Below are 23378 nucleotides of genomic sequence, written 5' to 3'. Positions count from 1 at the left end.
CAGCCTTGAGAGAGGGTCGCGAGCCACATTAAACTCCCGCCCCATCACAATAGTGGCAACCAAAGCCCAAGCCCCCATTATAGTCATAATGGTAACTAAAGCTTTCCCACAAAAATCACCCCAAAGCAGTATGCAAAGATCCAGGGAATCTTACAATAGCCCCCATTCAGTGTTCTCCTATAAAGCACTCCCAAGACACTTACATCCAGCTTCAAACACCTCCTCTGACAGGTGTTGTCATCTTGTCTCCAGTGTACCATACTTAAATCATCTAAAAATCCCTAAGATCATTAGATGTTCATCCAGATCTGCTCTTCTGTACAGGGCTGCTCACAAAATTCACCATTTTCAGATGTGCTCTTCATACCCATTTGCTAGAACTGGAACTAATGTACCAAGCTGACAGACAGCCGCGAGCCACAATTCATGGGACCGCGAGCCACATGTGGCTCCCGAGCTACAGGTTGGGGATCCCTGATCTAGGGGGAGAACAGATAATGAATTTTGAGGGTGGGGGAATAAATGATGTATTGAATGTGGGGCAGAGCAGTTGATAATGAATAGAGGGTGGGAGAGAAAGACATGAGGCAATGAATTGGGGCATGTAAATATAATGAATTGGGGGTTAGGGTTAGAGCAGGAGGTACATAGTGGGGGCGTTGTGGATGAAGTGACTGGTAATAAATTGGGGGAAAGAGTACAGGTGCTAATTAAGTTATATATTAAATGGGGAAGTGGCTATTTACACACTGCTCAAAAAAACAAAAAGGGAACACTTAAACAATATAACCAAGTAAATCAAATTTCTGTGAAATCAAACTGTCCACTTAGGAAGCAACACTGATTGACAATTTCACATGCTATTGTGCAAACGGAATAGACAACAGATGGAAATTATTGGCAATTATCAAGACACCCTCAAAGGAGTGGTTCTGCAGGTGGGGACCACAGACTACATCTAAGTACCAATGCTTTCTGGCTGATGTTTTGGTCACTTTTGAATGTCGGTTGTGCTTTCACATTTGTGGTAGCATGAGACGGACTCTACAACCCACACAAGTGGCTCAGGTAGTGCAGCTCATCCAGGATGGCTCATGAATGCGAGCTGTGGCAAGAAGGTTTGCTGTGTCTGTCAGCGTAGTGTCCAGAGGCTGGAGGCGCTACGAGGAGACAGGCCAGTACACCAGGAGACATGGAGGGGGCCGTAGGAGGGCAACAACCCAGCAGCAGGACCGCTACCTCCGCCTTTGTGCAAGGAACAGGAGGAGCACTGCCAGAGCCCTGCAAAATGACCTCCAGCAGGCCACAAATGTGCATGCGTCTGCACAAGCGGTAAGAAACTGACTCCATGAGGATGGTCTGAGTGACAAACATCCACAGATGGGTGATGTGCTTGGAGCGCCCCCAGACACAGGGCCACGAGTTCTCGGTACCGGGCCTCTCTGGTTCGGTTCTGAGGCTGTCATGGAGGCTAGACCCGGTTCGCGACCCTGCTAAGGGGCGTCCAATAAAGGTGGTACAGTCTATCAGGGATTCGTGACGCCACCTGTGGTGTTCGGTCAGGGTGACCGACGCTGCTGTGGGGTCCGCTGGGGTGATGGAATGGCAGCTGGATGGTATACCTTCCCACAGGTGAAGTATGTCCCCAGGGCTTCCCAGTAAGGTGGATGGTGATGGTGTGAGGTGCAGTCAATAATGAGGACACAAGGTTGCAGTCTCTTTACCTCTTTACTGAAGACTTCAGGATCCTCAATCCGGAGCACGCTTAACAGGGCTATCTGAGACCGGCCGATCCGATGGGCACATCCAGAATTCCCTTTGCAGGTGGAAATCGTTGCCTACCAATAGCGCCTGTGTGTTGTAGTGCTACCCTGCTGAGCATTCGGAATAGTCCTCACAACTTCTCTTCTCGTTCGTTCGTTCATTCTAATTCGTTCCAGATCTTTCTAGTTCAACGTCCCCCAGATATGTTATGGCTAGGGAGCACCCGTATGACGGGAAGGCCTGGAGTTTTTCCGGGACCCTAGAGACGCCCCTCTCCCACAGTTGCCCCCTATGTCTTCGTAGGTGTTTAGGTGAGACAGCCAACCTATCATTAACTGTCCTGCGGAGTTTGAAGTAAAGCGTAGAGTCAGTTACTCCCTCGGTGTTCTGGCCACCGGCTACGCGCCTCAGTAGGATGTTGCCTCGGTCTCACGGCAGGACTCCTACTGGCTCTCCTTTGTGCTTGATCTCATTTCTCACTGTTCCACAATATCCTTTGCTTCGTGTCTCTTTCTTAGGATACCGCCGCGAGGTGTGCAGGCGCAGTTCCATAACGTTCTATTCTGGTCGCTAGGTGCCTGCCAGGTTCCCACGCCCGACAGGGACCCCCCTGAATCTTCTCCCTGCAACACCCCCTGCCACAGGATGTTGCCTGAATCCAACCCAGTCAGCTTCTGACTAACTTCCTATCCAACCCCTAGTTTTACCAGTGTGAGGAGGGCCCAATAAATAAAGCCTTTTGCTCCCCCTAGTGGCCGGAGTGTGAAGTGTAATGTGTGCTGGTGATACCTGGTCAGTAGAATTCCTTCAGTGCCATCAGACTACTATCACTCCCTTTAGTGGCAGTGTCATACTGCAACGACCAGATCTCTGGGGCGCTGCATGCTCACAGCCCAACACAGTGCAGGACGCTTGGCATTTGCCACAGAACACCAGGATTGGCAAATTCACCACTGGCGCCCTGTGCTCTTCACAGATGAAAGCAGGTTCACACTGAGCACATATGACAGACGTGAGTCTGGAGACGCTGTGGAGAGCGATCTGCTGCCTGCAACATCCTTCAGCATGACCGGTTTGGCAGTGGGTCAGTAATGGTGTGGGGCGGCATTTCTTTGGAGGGCCGCACAGCCCTCCATGTGCTCGCCAGAGGTAGCCCAACTGCCATTAGGTACAGAGATGAGATCCTCAGACCCCCTTGTGAGACCATATGCTGGAGCAGTTGGCCCTGTGTCCCTCCTAATGCAGGATGATGCCAGACCTCATGTGGCTGGAGTGTGTCAGTAGTTCCTGCAAAATGAATGCATTGAAGCTATGGGCTGGCCCGCTCGTTCCCCAGAACTGAATCCGATTGAGCACATCTGGGACATCATGTCTCGCTCCATCCACCAATGTCACATTGCACCACAGACTGTCCAGGAGTTGGTGGATGCTTTAGTCCAGGTCTAGGAGGAGATCCCTCAGGAGACCATCCACTGCCTCATCAGGAGCATGCCCATGCATTGTACAGTGGGGAGGTTAAACAGGCACGTGGAGGCCACACACAATACTGAGCATCATTTCCTTTTCATGAGGCATTTCCACTGAAGTTGGATTAGCCTGTAATTTGATTTTCCACTTTGATTTTGAGTATCATTCCAAATCCAGACCTCCATGTGATAATCATTTTGATTTACATTGATAATTAAAGTCTATAAAAAGGTTGCCACGCTGACAGGCACTTCCGAATCCATGTGTAATCCTGTATGAGGAATGTCCACTTGGGTAGCAGTTTCTTCCCCCACTGTCCAGTAGTGCTTGGCGATGGGAGCGTCTTCCCCAAGGTAGCAATTCCCCATGTAAACCCACCGCCGCAACTCAGTGGTAGCCTCAACCGATGGCGCCGCTGTCGGCGTAGCGAGGTGAGCGGGGGGCGTTTCGAGGGAAACGTCGGGATTGGCCTCTACACACGTCCGTCATACACAGACAGGTGATGTCACCATCTAACCACACCCACCGCTCACCTCGCTACGCCGACAGCGGCCGAGGCTACCGCTGAGCTGCGGCAGCGGGTTTACACGGGGGATTGCTACCTTGGGGAGGACGTTCCCATGGCCAAGCACTACTGGACAGTGGGGGAAGAAACCGCTATGCAAGTGGACATTCCTCATACAGGATTACACATGGATTCGTAAGTGCCTGTCAGCGCGGCAACCTTTTATAGACTTTGATTTTCTTTGGGCAGTTACACACACCTTACTGGCTGGTTTTGCCTGCTGCTGTTCCTTCAGGCACACGTGTTTAGCGCCATTGTGATCTATAGATATACTATTTTACATTGATAATTGTTATGCTTTATTTTTCTGAACACATTCCACTATGCTATGGGTAAAAATTTGCAACTGGAATATTTCATTCAGAAATATCTAGGATCTGGCATTTTAGTGTTCCATTTATTTAAAAAAAAAATTTTTTTTTAATAATATATAAATATACACACACACACACACACACCTACCATCATATGGGGGCACCATATTCCGTATAGGGGGCTGTAGGGACATGATCATAATGTATATAAGAAGCTGTGAGGTACATAATATTGCAATTAGAGAGCTGTAGGAGACCATCATACTATATATAGGGGGTTTTGGAGACAGTCTGTGGGGAGCTATAGTATATATAAAACTGTAAAGTCTCATACTATATATAGGAGGCAGTGGGGACATCATTGTATATAGGGGGCTATGTAGCCATTTAACTATATATAGGGAGTTTTGGGGTCCTCATCGTATAATAAAGAGGTATTGGGGCTGTAGGACCATTCTGTACATACAGAGCTGTGTGGGTGCTCAGGGGACATTATTTGTTATGAATGGGTTTATTATTAGCTTTGATAGGAGCAACCCATTTCCTTTTTTTTTTTTTTTGGGGGGGGGGGGGTCATTGTTACTTTAAGTGAGCACTCAAGGGTATTTGTTGCTGAAAGGGGGCACTTGGGATATTATTTCTTTCAAAGGACCATACAGGTCTTTGCACAGCAGGGGCATTAATACTCCGTGGGACACTAATTTCTTTGGGATGGCAGTAATCCTAGTAATGACACAATTGATTAAAAATTGGGGTCAGTGGTCCATACTGCAGGTGCACACAGAGTGGGGAGTTTTTGTAGGTTGGGAATAGATGGAGACAGCACTGGAAATGTGAGAAGTCAAATGTACCTTTGTTGTAATCTGTGCAGTTGAGCCCTGGCTGGAGAAGTTGTCATGTTGGTCTGGGCCAGATAGAAAAGTTAAAGATCCGAATCAAAAAGAACGTAATGTTTAAGTTCCTATATATAACTGTACTGTAATCACTTGTTCTGCGGCACTGGTATCTACCAATATACGGTTACTGTAAGGTTGTAATATTGCTCTTTTTAGGTAACATTTAAAAAAAAATATTTAGTAGCAGCTAAATGTAATTCAGTCATTATAGTAAAAGGTGTATGAAGGTCATTGGTCTTTGTATAGAATGTAGCTTCATGTAGAGCTAATGGTGATATTATAATATTAGGTATTCACTGTATAGTGGTGACAGTAGTAGGCACTGTGTAGCCGTCTTGTATGTATGTTTGTAAGTAAGCTCCGTTATGGCACCATATCTAAGCTTGGTACTGTAACAATTTAGTAATCTAGATTATGGTACCGTATGTATGCCGTAATCTTGGTTCTGCTCCAGTTTCTATGTAGCAGACTTGGTTCCATGTAGTGAACTTATTAAGCTCCGTTCTGCTCCCATATCTCTGGAGTAAGCTCCGTTCTGCTCCCATATCTCTGGAGTAAGCTCCGTTCTGCTCCCATATCTCTGGAGTAAGCTCCGTTCTGCTCCCATATCTCTGGAGTAAGCTCCGTTCTGCTCCCATATCTCTGGAGTAAGCTCCGTTCTGCTCCCATATCTCTGGAGTAAGCTCCGTTCTGCTCCCATATCTCTGGAGTAAGCTCGGTTCTGCTCCCATATCTCTGGAGTAAGCTCGGTTCTGCTCCCATATCGCTGGAGTAAGCTCGGTTCTGCTCCCATATCGCTGGAGTAAGTTCAGTTCTGCTCCCATATCTATGTAGTAAGCTCGGTCTGCGCCCATGCATCAAGCTCCGTTCTGTTACCATATCTATGTACCAGCCTGTTTTTAAAGCCCGTTATCTCTACTACTTTAATGCAGTGGCCAGAGATAAAACAGGGAAGAGGAGGGCAACTGCCTTGTGATTGCCCCCGAGGCTGAAAAGTGCCAGCCAGCCCCTGCCTCTGTGGTACACTAAGATACTATATTGTCGCATTTACAGCATCTATTAATAAAGTAGTAAGAACCTGAAAAGTTAGAATCTTTATTGTCTTACATATGTAGAAAATTGCCTGCAATTCTTTGTCAATTTCCACCTAAATTAAAAAAAAGAATTGTTCCTTCATATCTTCATAGCAATGATGAAGAAGTAGTGCTACATCTCACATCGTCCACCGAATGTATGAGGACATACAACACCTATGTAGTAGCATATAGAAAAGCCACTTTCCTCCTGTCATGTCCATAATGTGACTATGGCCATCACTGTGTACTGTCTCATCTCATCAGGTCTATGTTTCCAGTCTCAGAACGAGGTGGTGTAAGATTGACCACAGACGCTTCAGTTTGCTCAGGTCTTGGAGGAGAAGTATCGGCATTGTCTGATGGTTGTGGGGAACCAGGGACATGGTCAGCTCTTCGGGACTGTAATAATTTACCTGGAAAAAACAAAAACATGGAATTATACATTCTTATATTATAAAATTACTGTGCATATAAACTGAACTGTGGCTAGAGGGAACAAGAGCGGATATCTGCTGCCCGATCCCCAGGAAGCGCGAATCAGACATTGGCTGTATGATGTCAACCAGGTATGTTTTACTCTGAAATACTGCAATGCCCATGCTGTTCAGGAGATTCTCTCAAGTGAAGTGGAGTAGTTGCCAGAGACCGATTTTGACTACACACCCATGAACACATACCGAGAGACTAGTCACACAAGGAGAGTGGGGTGGGGAGAAGCCACCAGGGACCTTTTTTTGGACTAGTCACCTATGCAGCATGGATCCCAGTCAGGTGCTAGATGTACAGTATGGTGTTTAACAACAGACAGGATTTCACAATAAAAACATACCTGTCTGAAATGATCGCAAGATAAATGGCAAGGATGCTCCAGCTAAGTAAAGGCTATCATTCATTAGGTAAAACATAGCATTTATTAGGCCACTAAAAATGGTACTCCAAAAATATTGGCTGGTCTGACCATAAGCAAGATGCATAGAAGTGCGTAGGTCATCACAGTCAATAGCGACCATGATACACAGATTCGCTGCAGGTCTCCGGACCTGAACTTCACAGACTCCAAGATATTTATGAAGCTGTCAAGTCCAGGTCAGTACAAATCTTTAAAACTGAACAAACTCCCCTTACTTGTTTCCATTTGAGGTCCGTATTGAAGGACCACAACCTATCACCTGGTTGTCCAGGACTTCTTTATTAATAACGTATCTGGAGCAGTACGGAGTAGTGGCTGTTTTCTGGTACTGCAGATTAGTTGATTCTGAAGTGAACGGGAGCTGAGCTGCAGTAAGAACGGCCACTGCTGAGAGATTGTATTTTCAGTATATCTATAGTATTGCACTGGTTAGAGAGCCTGAGATAGTTTCAATTGCCTTAATACTTCCATCACCTGTACAATAACAAGGAAATCCAGAAAACATGACGTGTTGGCGGCCATGAGCACTGGGTTTGGGAAACTGTCCTTTACGTAACATGCATACCAGCAGTGGAAGCATGAGACATTAGGACAAGTGCAGATAACAGACTGAGTGATTTTAGCGCATTATCTCCACTACTGTCATGATGTGAAACTGAAGAGTTTACCAGGAGTTAACACTGATTACAGTGCAAATAACCATGAGACTAAATCCTGACAGAAGATGGATGACGCTACTACCAATATTTACCTTTGGAAATGCAATTAGTCAGTTCTTGATGGTGTTGACTTGGTAAAACATAAGGGTGCCGTCATACAGTGGCACTTTGATCGCTAGGTCGGCACGATCCGTGACGTTCCAGCGATATCCTTACGATCTCGCGGTGTCTGACACCGTACTGCAATCAGGGACCCCGCTGAGAATCATACGTCGTAGCAGATCGTTTGAAACTTTCTTTTGTCGCTGGATCTCCCGCTGACATCGCTGAATCGGCGTGTGACGCCGATTCAGCGATGTCTTCACTGGTAACCAGGGTAAACATCGGGTTACTAAGCACAGGGCCGCGCTTAGTAACCCGATGTTTACCCTGGTTACCAGCGTAAACGTAAAAAAAACAAACACTACATACTTACCTTCCGTGTCTGTCCTCCAGCGCTGTGCTTCTCTGCACTGGCTGTGAGCGCCGGCCAGCCGGAAAGCACAGCGGTGACGTCACCGCTCTGCTTTACGGCTGACCGGCGCCGACAGTGCAGAGGAAAGCACAGCGCCGGAGGACAGACACGGAAGGTAAGTATGTGTTTGTTTTTTTACGTTTACGCTGGTAACCAGGGTAAACATTGGGTTACTAAGCGCGGCCCTGCGCTTAGTAACCCGATGTTTACCCTGGTTACCAGGGGACCGGGATCGTTGGTCGCTGGAGAGCTGTCTGTGTGACAGCTCTCCAGCGACGCTGCAGCGATCGACATCGTTGTCGTATCGCTGCAGCGTCGTTTTAGTGTGACGGTACCCTAACTCGCCTAATGGATTGGTTCATCCAATGCTTAAAAATGTACACAGCTTGTTAGGTTTTTCAGAAACAACCAGGCCATGTGCACACATTTTTTTCTAGCAGATTTCACCTGGTATCCATCTGAAAAAGCGTCACAAAACAGTGGCAAAAAATGAACTAATGTACAGCAATGTAAAAACAACATTGCTGTGCACAAGTTCAGTTCTCTGGTACTTCTAACTGCTTCTGGGTTTGAAAACCATGAAGTGGTCAGAAGAAGTAGTATTTATGCCTTTATATTTTATGGTTTAAATGATTAAAAGGAAGACGCTGGCGGCACAACCACTGCATAGGTAAAACCTCCAGCAAAGTCGCTTCAGGAAAAAGACCACTGGAGCTGCTTCCTCTAGGAAACCTTGGCGGTTCCGAGGGCATCTAAAGTGAACCTGACAGCTCATACATACTGCCCAATCCGTGGATATCATGCATCAGGCACTGACTGTGGGATCTCAGCCAGGTACGTTTGACTCAAACACTGCAACGTTTCAGTGAATAATACTTTGAAATCTGGATAGGTGGGTCCCCGGCAACATCTCCACGCCGCTGCCTTGGATGGACAGGTATCACCCTATGTGCACGTATAGGCAAAGATCTGTTAATCCAGTGCAGCGGGTGGGGAGAAGCTGCCAGGGACCTGCCTGTCCAACCAGTCTACAGTGTGGTCCCCAGCGGCTTTTACAGCATGTTCTTCTCTGAAACGCCGCACTGTTTAAGTTCATACAGTACAAGTACATACAGCCAGTGTCTGCCACATGCTGTCTACAAATTGGCCAGCAAGTATCACATGTCAGGTTCACTTTAAAGATACTGTGCATATACCCTTTATTGGGATTTTTTGAAGGGCTTGTGTTTTTTTGGAAAAGGTTTGGAATAGTGATGACTGAGTGAATGTGCTCAGATAAGGTGTTCAAAAAGCATACACTGTGCTCTCCGAGTGACTTCGGAGTGCTCAAAAAAATATGTTTGAATCCCAGCGGCTGCAAGTCTCGCAGCTGTTAGACAGCTGCAACAAATGCAGGGATTGCATGTAAGACAGCCGCGAGACATGCATCCGAGGGGACTATAACATATGATTCGAGCACGCTAAAGACACTCCGATAGCACGAGCATGCTCAAATAACACATTTTCCGAGCACGTCCGCTCATCAATAGTTTGGAAACGGGTTTGAAAAAAAAAAAGTCCGCCTTTTCGTTGACCAGTGCCTAGTATGGAGAGGATTCCATCAGGATCCACTTTGAAGATGTGTGTGGCATACATATTCCTTTTTCCAGCAAGTTTTTTTTACAAAATCTTTTGAAAAACAAAAACCTCAAAAAACACCTCTTATAAATAGCATAAGTGACCTGGAAAATGCTTCTAAGTATTTTTGAAGTTGTTTCTCTAGGATGGTTTTGATGCAGTTTTTTTTTTTTTTAGCAAAAGTCTCAAAACCCTCTTTGTGAACACAGCCAGTTGCATAGCTATCAGGGAACAGAGGGGGCTGTTGCCCCGAGCCCTACACTTTGAGGGGGCCCACCCGGAGCAACGTTTCTGTAACTATCAGTGTGCACAGCATACATAGTGTGCATAGTTTCATTCTGCGGCAGAGCTTAGAGACCAGCAGCCAAGGGACCCCTGAGCAGGAGGGGAGCCCGGTGACAGCAGTGGATCCTTCGCCCGTCATCACAGTCTGCTAGATGCCGATACAGTTGGCAGCATTGATGAGAGAAGAAGCGTTACTCTCCCATCATCCCCCTCAGCATCTGATGTCACTGACTGGGTCGCGATGACATCAATACTCAGTGCCTGCAGTCCAGAGACGAAGAACACTATGAAGATTCTCGTTCACTGTCAGCAATCAGAATGCCATGATGAGATGCATAAGGCACATTGCGGCTTTTCAATATAAATGAAGGCATACATATATAGCCACCAGTCCCAGTGAAGAATTAAGAAACGATTGTAGATTCTCAGGCTGCCTTTGCAATGAATGAAGCCGGGTGGCCTAGGAACAGATATTTGATGGTCTCACCTTGTAACTTGTACACACACTGTAATAGGAATGCAGCCACTGTGACAATCACCAGTAAATGAATCTAGAAAAGGAGTAAAAAAAAGGTTATGCAAATTGCACAATTCCAATGTATTATTATGAAGGGTAGAGCCGAACATTACCAAAGAGGAATTCAGCATGTAGTGCCAAGCGTCAGTCAGCTGCAGGTAAAGCAGTGCCAACGTGCAAGGACTGATGGCCTCGTCACTGCTGAGATTCTGACACCTGCAGAAATAATAGCAGGAAAGTGATTTCTAAACAATCATGAAAGAATTAATATGCATCATGTGTCTCCTACATGGTCTCATGTCTAATTACTGGTACGGTATATCTTTCATACTTCTCACCAGCTTCACGCATTTTATTTTGTCCAATACTGGTGAGAAAACTTCATGACTGCACAGTAAGACTAAATGTTTCTATATACTTTTTCATGTTACAGATGGTAATAAACAAATTGCTAGAAATCTTTAAAAAAAAAAAAAAAAAAATTTCCTTGTTAAAGACACATGTTGGTGCTTGATTGCTCTTCTGGGACTGTCCCTCCCTGTAGTGTAGGCTGGATGTAATGTGTATGTGTACCCAGGGTGCCGTTTCCAGGGGTGTTTAATTCTTATTCATCAGCACAGCTTCTATCCTGCACTTTTCCTCTTCATCCGATTTCCTCCTCCTTTTTTATTGCGGTTTTGAGACTATATAATGTCTTCCCTTCCTATTCTTCCGATCTGTTAACAACCCCTCAGCCCTCCTGCTGTCTAATAATGAGAGACTAGAGAGGGAGAGAAGATAAAGCTATCCGAACCAGGAGCAGGAATTCTGACCTATTTGTAGTTTTGCAAAACCACTTGGCTAGATAAAGAATGTACAAAACTCCTGCTGCAGCAAATAGTAGGGCTATGTTTACACAGCTATGGTCACAGACTCCCTTTACTTATATATGGTTTAAAAGAGTGTCACCCCCAAAAATGCAAAATAAACTACTTAAATAAGTTTCTGGTTGCAATCCAACTGGGCATTTCTTCACAGTTGTCTCTGGAGCTGTGCGCTTTCAGCCCTCGTCACTCCCTGACGAAAGACTCCGTTCCAAAACGCGCGTCGCGGTGTGCACTGTGCTTCGACCGGTGGACCTTATACCTTGCCTTTTCATTTCCCCTGAGCTGCTGCTATTGCACTTTAACACTTCCCTACCCTATATTTGCACCTACTCTGTGCCTGCACTCTCACCAAGTATCTATTGTACCTTTTATTGTTTCTATATACTGCAGCAGGTCACTTGACACGATCCTGCCCTTTTCTTTTCCCACATACACTTAAGCACCAGGATACAATGAAAACAAAGGAGTTATCGTTTCTTAGTAATATATCGTTTGTACAGACAGCAGGGATTATACCAGTATTTTTTTCTTTTTATAAAGAATATATAAAATATATTAGATTACCTTTTTTTTCACATTTTTTCTGACATTGTTTTTGCTTTGGTGTTACATGGGGCTTTACCTATGTGACTAGAATTTGTGTTTATCATCATTACTGTTTTTGGTCCGCTGTTTTTTCCCATAACCATTTGCTTTTATTATCTTATTTATTAATGACCTTATATTCCAAATACGGGCACAGTTTTGTTGTAGTGCTAATGATAACCACTTCTGTGTAATAAAGATATTTTTATTACAATCATTTAGTCCTTGTACTTCCCTTTTAGACCATAAGTTTGAGGTTTTCTTTGTTCGGTTTCTCTGACCCGTGAGTGGCAGAGTATAGGAGGAAGGGCTGAAAGAGCATAGCCCCAGAGATAACTGAAGAAATGCCCAGTTGGTCTGCAAGCAGAGATTTCACATTCTGCACTCCAGAAGCAAGAAGAGGGAATATCTTAGCAATGGAACAACACGGAGTAAAAATGTAAAAGAGCTGCAGAATCAGGGGAGCTCTGGTACTTTACAAGGTGTACAGTATAACAACTCAATCTGTTTGAGCAAGTGACAGGTTCACTTTAAAAACATTTATACCAGGAAATTTACCATTTAAAAATTATACCAGCCGTATATATTTTAATGTATTAGTGGCAGAAAATTGACTTAATCTATATGTAAATTATAAGGCTTCAGTGGACTCTTACACCCCCAATTTTCATTTTTAGCACTACCCATGATATTAATTGACAGCGATTGCCTCCCCAGAGTGAGTGCTGTTATGATCCGGTGACCTTGGAGCTGCATGAGAACTTTCACTGGAGAAAGTGGCCACTATACTGACCGCAAACCTGAACTAAACACCGCAACTAGAAGTAGCCGTGGAGTGTACCTAACACACCTAGACACCTCGTCACAGCCGGAGGACTAAATACCCCTAAAGATGGAAATCGGAATACTGTCTTGCCTCAGAAAATCCCCAAAGGATAGACAGCCCCCCACAAATATTGGCAGTGAGTCGGAGAGGAAAAAAACACAGGCAGAAAAAACAGGATTTGGCACAGGAGGCCACTAGCTGGATAGGACAGGATAGGACAGAGTTCTGTGCGGTCAGTAAAAAACCCCTTCAAAAATCCACAGCAGATCATACAAAAAACTTCCTACATCTAACTAAAGATGTAGGAGCGTATATCTGCAACTCCAGTGAAACCAACCAGACTGAGAAAACACAGACAGTCTAATCTGGACAAAAGACAAACAAATAGTACTGAAAATAAGCACACTGCATGTGTGCCACAGGAAAAGAAACAGACACTTATCTTTGCTTAACTGGCAGATAAGCAGGAGAGGCCAGGCAGAGATCCAATACTTCCAAAGAAACTGACAACTGGCAAGGGCTAAAGGATCCTGCACACCTAAATATCCCAGTCAGAATTGTAATTATCCGATACACCTGGCCAGGACTGCGAGTCAGAGACAACTGCATTCCCACCAACAACCACTGGAGGGAACCCAAGAGCAGAATTCACAACAGAGTGCTAGCCGAACTTAATCTGCGTCTCTGCGTGTGCGCACTGACACTGCTGGAGCCCAACAGTATGCACCCAATGGAGGACATTAATACATTCCATCAATTCACAGGTATGTAGATGGAGTTTGTCAGCATTTTCTCAGGGGAAACAATTGATGTAAAAAAGAATTGGGCAGAGTCCAAAAAAAATGCAAATTGAGGGGTGTAATGGTGCACTGAGCCCCTTCCTCAACTAGGAAAGGAACTAAAATGTATTCAGCTGCTATAATAATATTTTATGTGGGCAAAGTCTCCTATGTAAATGTTAAAATAGTTTATTTTCTATTTTGGGGGTGGGAAGCTCTCTTTCAATGAATGAATGAATGAATGAATGAATGAAATGATCAGATATTAACAAAAAAACTGTTCACTTGCAAGTAAAAAAAAAAAAAAAAATCTAATGTAATCGTTTAACAGGTAAATTGCCGGCAGACATCTATTACTAAAGAAAAATGTACACTAGCTACATATGTGATGAGACGGGAAAAGGGGCCCATTATTTGGGGTCCACAGCAGCACCTTTTATAGAGCTCTATGGCCAGGGAACGACTGTCAAGATGCAAAGATGCCTCAATTTTCAGGTGTCCTAACAAATACTCCGGTATAGAAATTCCTTCTTGGGCCAGTTGGGCAAGATTGAAAAAACCCTACAAAAGATAATAAGAGCCGGGTCAACAAGGCGTTCCACAGAACATGGAAGATCAGGGTAGATTACAAATATGGGATTTCTAGGAATATTGCTCGTTGGGCTTTTACACTTGCTGTGATTCTTGTGGCCCATTTTTTGCAGGCTGTATTGCTGTAATTTTCACGGTCTGGCGCAAAAACCTGCGGATTGCCATTTTTCTGGTTTCAAATAAAGAGGCGATCGGCAAATATGTGCTTCACCGTGCATCGCAAAAACAAGCTTCCGTTCTTTTTGCGGCCCCATTGATTTTCTATGGGGGCCGTGTCCATAAGCCGTGAAAAATATTGAGCAGGCTCTAATCGTTCTTCACGGCCGTGAGGCGTACGGCGCTCTGACGAAGTTTTGCGGCCCCATAGAAATGTATTGGGGCCGCAAAAGCGGGCTGCAAAAAACAGCAAGTGTAAAAGAAGCCTTAGAGCAATGTTACATAATCTGTATTCATGTACCTGAGAGTCGCCTTGTAGCGCGGCCTGTGTGTACATCTTCATGGAAAGTCCCAGGTCTTTGTGCTGATTTTTTCCACCGTAATAATATATATCACCCACCTTCAATAAAGCTGGAAAAGATGGTATGTAATTGGTATTAGATATTGTAATGATCACTGCTACATTTATAGGTTACCGAATACAAAAAGACATGGCACAGTACAAATCACTGTGATGAGAAAGTGGTGTGTGTGCATAAATATACACACATATAGACACACACACACCTATATACACACACACACTATACATGTATGCAGCGCCATCTACTGGTCAATAGTTGGTGTTGCAGCTACAATATATGGAGACTTACATGTGCACAATTCACATTGTGAATATATGTAAAACCAACCTAAAAAAGCATTTACGGTTATAAAATACATACCATAATTAGGAGGATTGTACTGATGTACAGACAAGTTATAATATCTCCAAATACAAAAATCTCCAAAACTTGTTGCAGACAATTCCTGCAAAAAGGACAAACATAAGCTCAGCGATAAAAAAAATATGAAACGAAACCAAAAAGTTCCAATTCCATGCATTTGCTACACAATCTATTAACAAATTGGTTTACAGTTAAAAAAAACAAACAAAAAAATTAAAAAAATAGAGAGACTATACACATATACACACGTGAATTATTCCAATGTAAGGTTACCTTAAGTATCATGGCCCTAAATTATGAATAATATTAATATAGAGCTGCATGCAATATTATGTCCAGATAATTAATAGTCATCAGCAATTTTTTGATTGGAGAAACTGCAATGCCATTATATAACATCGGCAAGAGCCATAATAGTGAATGATATAATAGAATATATTTATATTAGACATATATTATAATAATAATAATAATAATAATAATCTTTATTTTTATATAGCGCTAACATATTCCGCAGCGCTTTACAGTTTTTGCACACATTATCATCACTGTCCCTGATGGGGCTCACAATCTAGAATCCCTATCAGTATGTCTTTGGAATGTGGGAGGAAACCGGAGTGCCCGGAGGAAACCCACGCAAACACGGAGAGAACATACAAACTCTTTGCAGATGTTGTCCTGGGTGGGATTAGAACCCAGGACCCCAGCGCTGCAAGGCTGCAGTGCTAACCACTGCGCCACCGTGCTGCCCAATATATTCTTAATATATTCTTAATTATGTCGTGGACTGAGCGGCCGGATCAACATAGTTTACATAACACAATGCACATGGGTTTGATAGATTCCTCCATGTTATATTCTGGTGTATAAATCATCTTCTGGTCTCTTCCAACTATTCCCTGCTTGTTTCATTTGTCTGTAGCCATTACCAAAGCAGTGTGATACAATGCGTCACTTTATAACTTCCATAATACTACACATACGGCAGTTTTGAAGATTAATAGTAGTAACATGGGGGAACATCCAGTACACGGAGGGAGCGGTTACAATAAACAGGATTCTTCACCGATATCCAATCCTAGAATGATCGGATTGCTGACAGTAAATGACTGGACCCAGTGCCCTTCTCTGCTGGAGGTCGTGGCTCATACCCAGTAGCACTTGGAGGTGATCATACAAGCTCTCTTCCAGCAGATCATGCCCACCATACACCGGTGGAGTGAGCCAAACTCTCCAATATCCGTGGAATCGGGTGAAAGTAATGTGTATGGTAGCCTCCAGAATATTCCCGGACAGATGATACCAGAGGAGAAGAGGATCTCAGACTGCAGATCCTTTTGTTATCGATGAGATCAGCCACCACTGGATGAGTTCACGAGCGAGCGCTCCCATGTATGGAGGAGTCAGGGGAGATCGCTGCCGGAAGAACGATTCAACTACCTACTGTATATGGGAGGGCCATGTCTCGTGACAAAAAAAAAAAAAGAAGGACTGGGCATGTTGAAGATCACATCAGATGTTCTGCCTTCAAATCATCTAATGTGTATGGCCACCTCAACAGTTGACAGAGTCTGGCAGACTTGCTCAAGCACGTTAGACCCCCCCATACACAGAGCGCTGTACGACGTCTCTCTCCAGAGTCCCTTATAACATTAGCTGATGGCTCGGGCATCTGGCAGCAGCTTACATACCAGAAAAAACAACAACTTTAGACCATTGGAAATTCAAAGTTCTGGATTCTTCTCTCCCCCCCGACATCATATGCCGGAGAAGAGTCGAGAGGATTCTGTACATATTAAGCCAATATCAGTGGGTTTGGCCAACTTCAGTCTAATCTGTATGGGGACCTTAACAGTGACAATCTTCTAATATGGGGTTGTTGCACAGCATATTTATTAATGTTTAACCAGATTGCTTCAAAGAGCCCCAGTGTGAATGTAGATATGCGGACTATATTCCCTCATGTGCAGGAGCAGCTCTGGGCACTACCCGGCCTGTCCTCCACGCTGCGGGCACTACCCGGCCTGTCCTCCACGCTGCGGGCACTACCCGGCCTGTCCTCCACGCTGCGGGCACTACCCGGCCTGTCCTCCACGCTGCGGGCACTACCCGGCCTGTCCTCCACGCTGCGGGCACTACCCGGCCTGTCCTCCACGCTGCGGGCACTACCCGGCCTGTCCTCCACGCTGCGGGCACTACCCGGCCTGTCCTCCACGCTGCGGGCACTACCCTAGGATTACAGAGGATCCTAGGTAGATGCTGATTACTCTACATAGATTCCCATAGCATGACATTTCCTACAGTGGAAGATCCTATGATACAGCTGCAGGATACAGCCGCAGTCCATAGTCCGTAGGATATTACTAAAGGATATAGAGATACATACTAAATGCTCTTCACAAAGATACGCCACATTTGTCTGCGACATCTCCACTCCGGCTTCTGCAGTCAAGATGAAATTCAGAAAAGCCTCATGTCTGCAAGAAAGAAAAAAATTAGATCTGTTGCCAATTACCATCACAGCCCTAAATTATTTACTAATGTGGTCAGTGTCACTTTAAAGGAGTTTGGATATGTCTCAAGCTGTGATTGGTGGAGAATGGGATCTGCCCACAAGTGAAACTTGGTGTGAGGTTGTAATAGTATAAATAATTTTATAAGAAGGTCTCTCTAGCGGTGCAGACTGTGGTACCACCATCTGAGAAGCGCCACTCCTTTCTGGGATTGCAGCCAAGCCCCATTCAGCGATTCCCCTTCTTAAAGCAGATCATTCACCAGATTAATAACATACAGGTTGTAGCATACAAACGGATTGCTTACACCTGATGAAGCTGCTATATTTATTGTGAATATCCATGTCACAATTGCAGTATAATCTCGATATTAAAGATTAACATTACATGTTATGGGTCCAGCTCGAGCTTTTATCTAGCATGAAAACTTTTTAAAAAAAAAGCATTATACAGCCATTCTGACATTGGTTTTCCACAATAAGTACACCAGCCCCAAGAGGTTTATTATTATATGTATTGTGGACTGCGGAAATGCGGAAATCATTTGTTGACACATGGAGAATACGGGGCCAGCCTCCTAGAAGTACAGACCACAAAAACAGCATAAAAATATCCCAGTACCAATAGTGGTGTACTAGTTTTTTCGTGTTATTTTAGTATTAATATATGCAGTCTGTATTGTGAAGTCTGGTGACCGATCTGCTTCAATCTCCCCCCAGAGTGAACGGATATGGGAGATAAATGAATGTAATGTGACTTACACAGCACCATCCAGGTACGCATTCACAGCTTTCCGGATGATGAGCCCAATGTTTCCATTCTGCTCAGCAACAAACTTTGCCAACCTGCAGTTTAATGAAACATTTATAAATTTGTTAATCATCTTTGAAGACTTCATAATTTAACCCCGTAGCAACTTGCGACATACATTTGTCTCCAGTCGCTGTGGGCTGTATGGAGCGGGAACATACACATACATACAAAAGCTTGAGCACCCCTGGTCAAAATTACTGTTCTTGTGAACAATTAAGCAAGTTGAAAATTAAATGATCCCTAAAAGGCCTAAAGTTAAAGATGACCTACTTTCTGAACATTTTAAGCAAAATAAAAGGTCACCTTGATCTTCACTCACTCTCTGAATCCCTCCTCCCTCTCACAGACATAAGCTCCCTACACAATGCGGATGATGCTGCCACTCTATATAACACCACAATAGCTGCAGCTTTGGAATCTCTTGCCCCTCTCACACATACCAAAGCTCGCAAAATCAACAGACAACCCTGGCACACCAGCATGACAAAAGAACTGAGGCGAGCTTCCAGAGCTGCTGAGCGCAGATGGAAAAGATCCCACTCCATCGAGCACTTCATCGCATTCAAACAGTCCCTCACTGCTTTCAAAACCATGCTCGCCACAGCAAAACAAACCTACTTCTCATCTCTCATATCCTCCATGTCTCACAACCCCAAACAGTTATTCAACACCTTCAACTCTCTCCTCCGTCCCCCAGCACCTCCTCCCTCCCCACTCATCTCAGCTGAAGACTTCGCCTCATTTTTCAAGCAGAAAATTGAGGACATCAGAGACAATTTTAGTAAACAACCCCCAGAACCCTTCCTCCCAACTACCCAGCCCTCCACCTCCAAAACCAACTTCTCCACCATTACAGAAGACGGACTCTCCACTCTACTCTCAAGATCGCATCTCACCACCTGTGCACTTGACCCACTCCCATCCCACTTCATCCCAAACCTCACCACAGTCTTCATCCCAACCTTAACCCATCTCTTTAACCTATCACTAACAACTGGCATTTTCCCCTCAAGCTTTAAACATGCCACAATCACACCTATCCTCAAAAAGCCCTCTCTTGACCCATCCTCTGTATCTAGCTATCGCCCTATATCACTTCTCCCCTTTGCCTCAAAACTACTGGAACAACATGTCCATATTGAACTGTCCTCCCATCTATCTTCCTGCTCCTTCTTCGACCGCTTTCAATCAGGCTTCCGGTCACACCACTCCACTGAAACTGCCCTAACTAAGGTCACCAATGACCTATTAACCGCCAAGAGCAAGCGACACTACTCTGTCCTCCTCCTCCTGGACCTGTCCTCTGCCTTTGACACAGTGGACCATTCCCTGCTGCTGCAGACCCTCTCATCCCTTGGCATCACAGAATTGGCCCTATCCTGGATCTCATCATACCTAACTGACCGTACATTCAGCGTCTCCCACTCACACACCACCTCCTCACCTCGCCCCCTATCTGTCGGAGTCCCGCAAGGTTCAGTTCTAGGACCCCTGCTCTTCTCCATCTACACCTTTGGCCTGGGACAGCTCATAGAATCTCACGGCTTTCAGTATCATCTCTATGCTGACGACACACAGATCTACATCTCTGGACCAGATATCACCTCCCTACTAACCAGAATCCCTCAATGTCTGTCTGCTATTTCATCCTTCTTCTCCACTAGATTTCTAAAACTTAACATGGACAAAACAGAATTCATCATCTTTCCCCCATCTCACGCGATCTCCCCAACGAACCTATCCATTACAGTAAACGGCTGCCCACTCTCCCCAGTCCCACAAGCCCGCTGTCTTGGGGTAATCCTTGACACTGATCTCTCCTTTAAACCACATATCCAAACCCTTTCCACTTCCTGCCGCCTCCAACTCAAAAATATTTCACGGATCCGCACATTCCTAAACCAAGAATCTGCAAAAACCCTAGTCCATGCCCTCATCATCTCCCGCCTTGACTACTGTAACCTCCTGCTCTGTGGCCTCCCCTCTAACACTCTTGCACCCCTCCAATCTATTCTAAACTCTGCTGCCCGACTAATCCACCTGTCCCCCCGCTATTCCCCGGCCTCTACCCTCTGTCAATCCCTGCACTGGCTCCCCATCACCCAGAGACTCCAGTACAAAAGCCTAACCATGACATATAAAGCCATCCACAACCTGTCTCCTCCATACATCTGTGACCTCATCTCCCGGTACTTTCCTGCACGCAACCTCCGATCCTCACAAGATCTCCTTCTCTACTCCCCTATTATCTCCTCTTCCCACAATCGCATACAAGATTTCTCTCGTGCATCCCCCCTACTCTGGAATGCTCTACCACAACATATCAGACTCTCGCCTACCATCGAAACCTTCAAAAAGAACCTGAAGACCCACCTCTTCCGACAAGCCTACAACCTGCAGTAACCACCGATTGACCAAACCGCTGCACGGCCAGCTCTACCCTCACCTACTGTATCCTCACCCATCCCTTGTAGATTGTGAGCCCTCGCGGGCAGGGTCCTCTCTCCTCCTGTACCAGTTGTGACTTGTATTTTTCAAGATTATTGTACTTGTTTTATTATGTATACCCCTTCCTCACATGTAAAGCGCCATGGAATAAATGGCGCTATAATAATAAATAATAATAATAATAATAATCTTATTTTTTGTTTTTATTTTAAAACCTTTCGAAAAGGAAAATGGACCGATACAAATCTACAAGGCTGCCAAACTTTTGTCCGCTCAGATAAGTTTGACCAAAGTTTCAAACCCTAGCCTGTTAGGGTTATGGCTTGTTCACCATCATCGTTAGGAAAGGCCAGGTGACGCAAATTTCCCAGCTTTATAAAAACCCAGCCTTCTCTAACCTTGTGCCAAACAGCAGCCATGGGTTCTTCTAAGCAGATGCCTAGCACTCTGAAAATGGTGGAAGCCCACAAAGCTGGAGAAGGCTATAAGAATATAGCAAAGCGCTTACAAGTTGGCATTTCCTCAGTTCAAAATATGATTAAGAAATGGCAATTAACAGAAACAATGGAGGTCAAGATAAGGTCTGGAAGACCAAGCTAAATTTCAATGAGCTGCTCGTATGATTGCTAGAGAAGGAAACCAGAATTATGACCATTTTATTTCTATAGCGCCAACATATTCCACAGCACTCTACATTTTAGAGGGGACTTGTACAGACAAAGAAAGACATTACAGAACAATAATAACAATAATCACATAAACAATAAAATACCAAGTGGAATGAGGGCCCTGTCCGCAAGCTTACAATCTATGGAGGAAATATGGGAGACGAGAGAGGTGGATTGTAACAATTACTTGCATTGTACAGTCCAGCCAGTGTAATAGTGTTCATGTAATGCTGCATGAACTGGAAACCAACAGGTGTGTGTAAAAGTACAGACACAGGGATATTAATTGCATGAAGGGTGTGAACAGATGATTTGAGCATCCAGGTTTTGCAGAAAATTTTGTATGGGAAAACAGGGATAGTTAGATAAGTATGTTGAGGCGGTAGGCCAGTCTGAAGAAGTGCGTTTTTGGGGCATGCTTAACCCCTTCATGACCCAGCCTATTTTGACCTTAAAGACCTTGCCGTTTTTTGCAATTCTGACCAGTGTCCCTTTATGAGGTAATAACTCAGGAACGCTTCAATGGATCCTAGCGGTTCTGAGATTGTTTTTTCGTGACATATTGGGCTTCGTGTTAGTGGTAAATTTAAGTCAATAAATTCTGTGTTTATTTGTGATAAAAACGGAAATTTGGCGAAAATTTCGCAATTTTCACATTTTTAATTTTTATTCTGTTAAACCAGAGAGTTATGTGACACAAAATAGTTAATAAATAACATTTCCCACACGTCTACTTTACATCAGCACAATTTTGAAAACAAAATTTTTTTTTTGCTAGGAAGTTAAGGGTTAAAATTTGACCAGCGATCTCATTTTTACAACGAAATTTACAAAACCATTTTTTTGAGGGACCACCTCACATTTGAAGTCAGTTTGAGGGGTCTATATGGCTGAAAATACCCAAAAGTGACACCATTCTAAAAACTGCACCCCTCAAGGTGCACAAAACCACATTCCAGAAGTTTATTAACCCTTCAGGTGCTTCACAGCAGCAGAAGCAACATGGAAGGAAAAAATGAACATTTAACTTTTTATAGTCACAAAAATGATTTTTCAGCAACAATTTTTTTATTTTCCCAATGGTAAAAGGAGAAAATGAACCACGAAAGGTGTTGTCCAATTTGTCCTGAGTACGCTGATACCGCATATGTGGGGGTAAACCACTGTTTGGGCGCACGGCAGGGCTTGGAAGGGAAGGGAAGGAGCGCCATTTGACTTTTTGAATCAAAAATTGGCTGCACTCTTTAGCGGACACCATGTCACGTTTGGAGAGACCCTGTGTGCCTAAACATTGGAGCTCCCCCACAAGTGACCCCATTTTGGAAACTAGACCCCCCAAGGAACTTATCTAGATGCATACTGAGGACTTTAAACCCCCAGGTGCTTCACAGAAGTTTATAATGCAGAGCCATGAAAATCAAAAATAATTTTTCTTTTCTCAAAAATGATTTTTTAGCCTGGAATTTCCCATTTTGCCAATGGTAATAGGAGAAATTGGACCACAATTGTTGTTGTCCAGTTTGTCCTGAGTACGCAGATACCCCATATGTGGGGGTAAACCACTGTTTGGGCGCACGGCAGGGCTCAGAAGGGAAGGCACGCCATTTGGCTTTTTAAATGGAAAATTAGCCCCAATCATTAGCGGACACCATGTCGCGTTTGGAGAGCCCCTGTGTGCCTAAACATTGGAGATCCCCCAGAAATGACCCCATTTTGGAAACTAGACCCCCAAAGGAACTAATCTAGATGTGTGGTGAGCACTTTGAACCCTCAAGTGCTTCACAGAAGTTTATAACGCAGAGCCATGAAAATAAAATAAAA

General features: G+C 44.4%; 1 protein-coding gene across 1 annotated transcript in view; it reads right to left on the bottom strand.

Annotated features, from left to right (window-relative positions):
* Window positions 1–6087: 6087 nt before the first annotated feature.
* SEL1L3 (SEL1L family member 3) overlaps window positions 6088–23378 on the bottom strand; it is a 77885-nt gene continuing 60594 nt past the window's right edge. Inside the window, exons 17-24 of the mRNA XM_069744643.1 lie at window positions 18390–18473; window positions 17502–17592; window positions 15113–15197; window positions 14689–14798; window positions 14074–14201; window positions 10698–10800; window positions 10555–10618; window positions 6088–6495 (exon numbers count right to left, since the gene is read on the bottom strand). Of these exons, the coding sequence (XP_069600744.1) occupies window positions 6335–6495; window positions 10555–10618; window positions 10698–10800; window positions 14074–14201; window positions 14689–14798; window positions 15113–15197; window positions 17502–17592; window positions 18390–18473 (826 nt within the window). The 3' untranslated portion in view covers window positions 6088–6334. The remainder of the gene's footprint in view (window positions 6496–10554; window positions 10619–10697; window positions 10801–14073; window positions 14202–14688; window positions 14799–15112; window positions 15198–17501; window positions 17593–18389; window positions 18474–23378) is intronic.

The sequence above is a fragment of the Ranitomeya imitator genome, chromosome 1, assembly GCF_032444005.1.
Source record: "Ranitomeya imitator isolate aRanImi1 chromosome 1, aRanImi1.pri, whole genome shotgun sequence".
NCBI lineage: Eukaryota > Metazoa > Chordata > Amphibia > Anura > Dendrobatidae > Ranitomeya > Ranitomeya imitator.
Note: the sequence above shows the minus strand (reverse complement) of the source record. Positions and strands in the feature narration are given on the sequence as shown.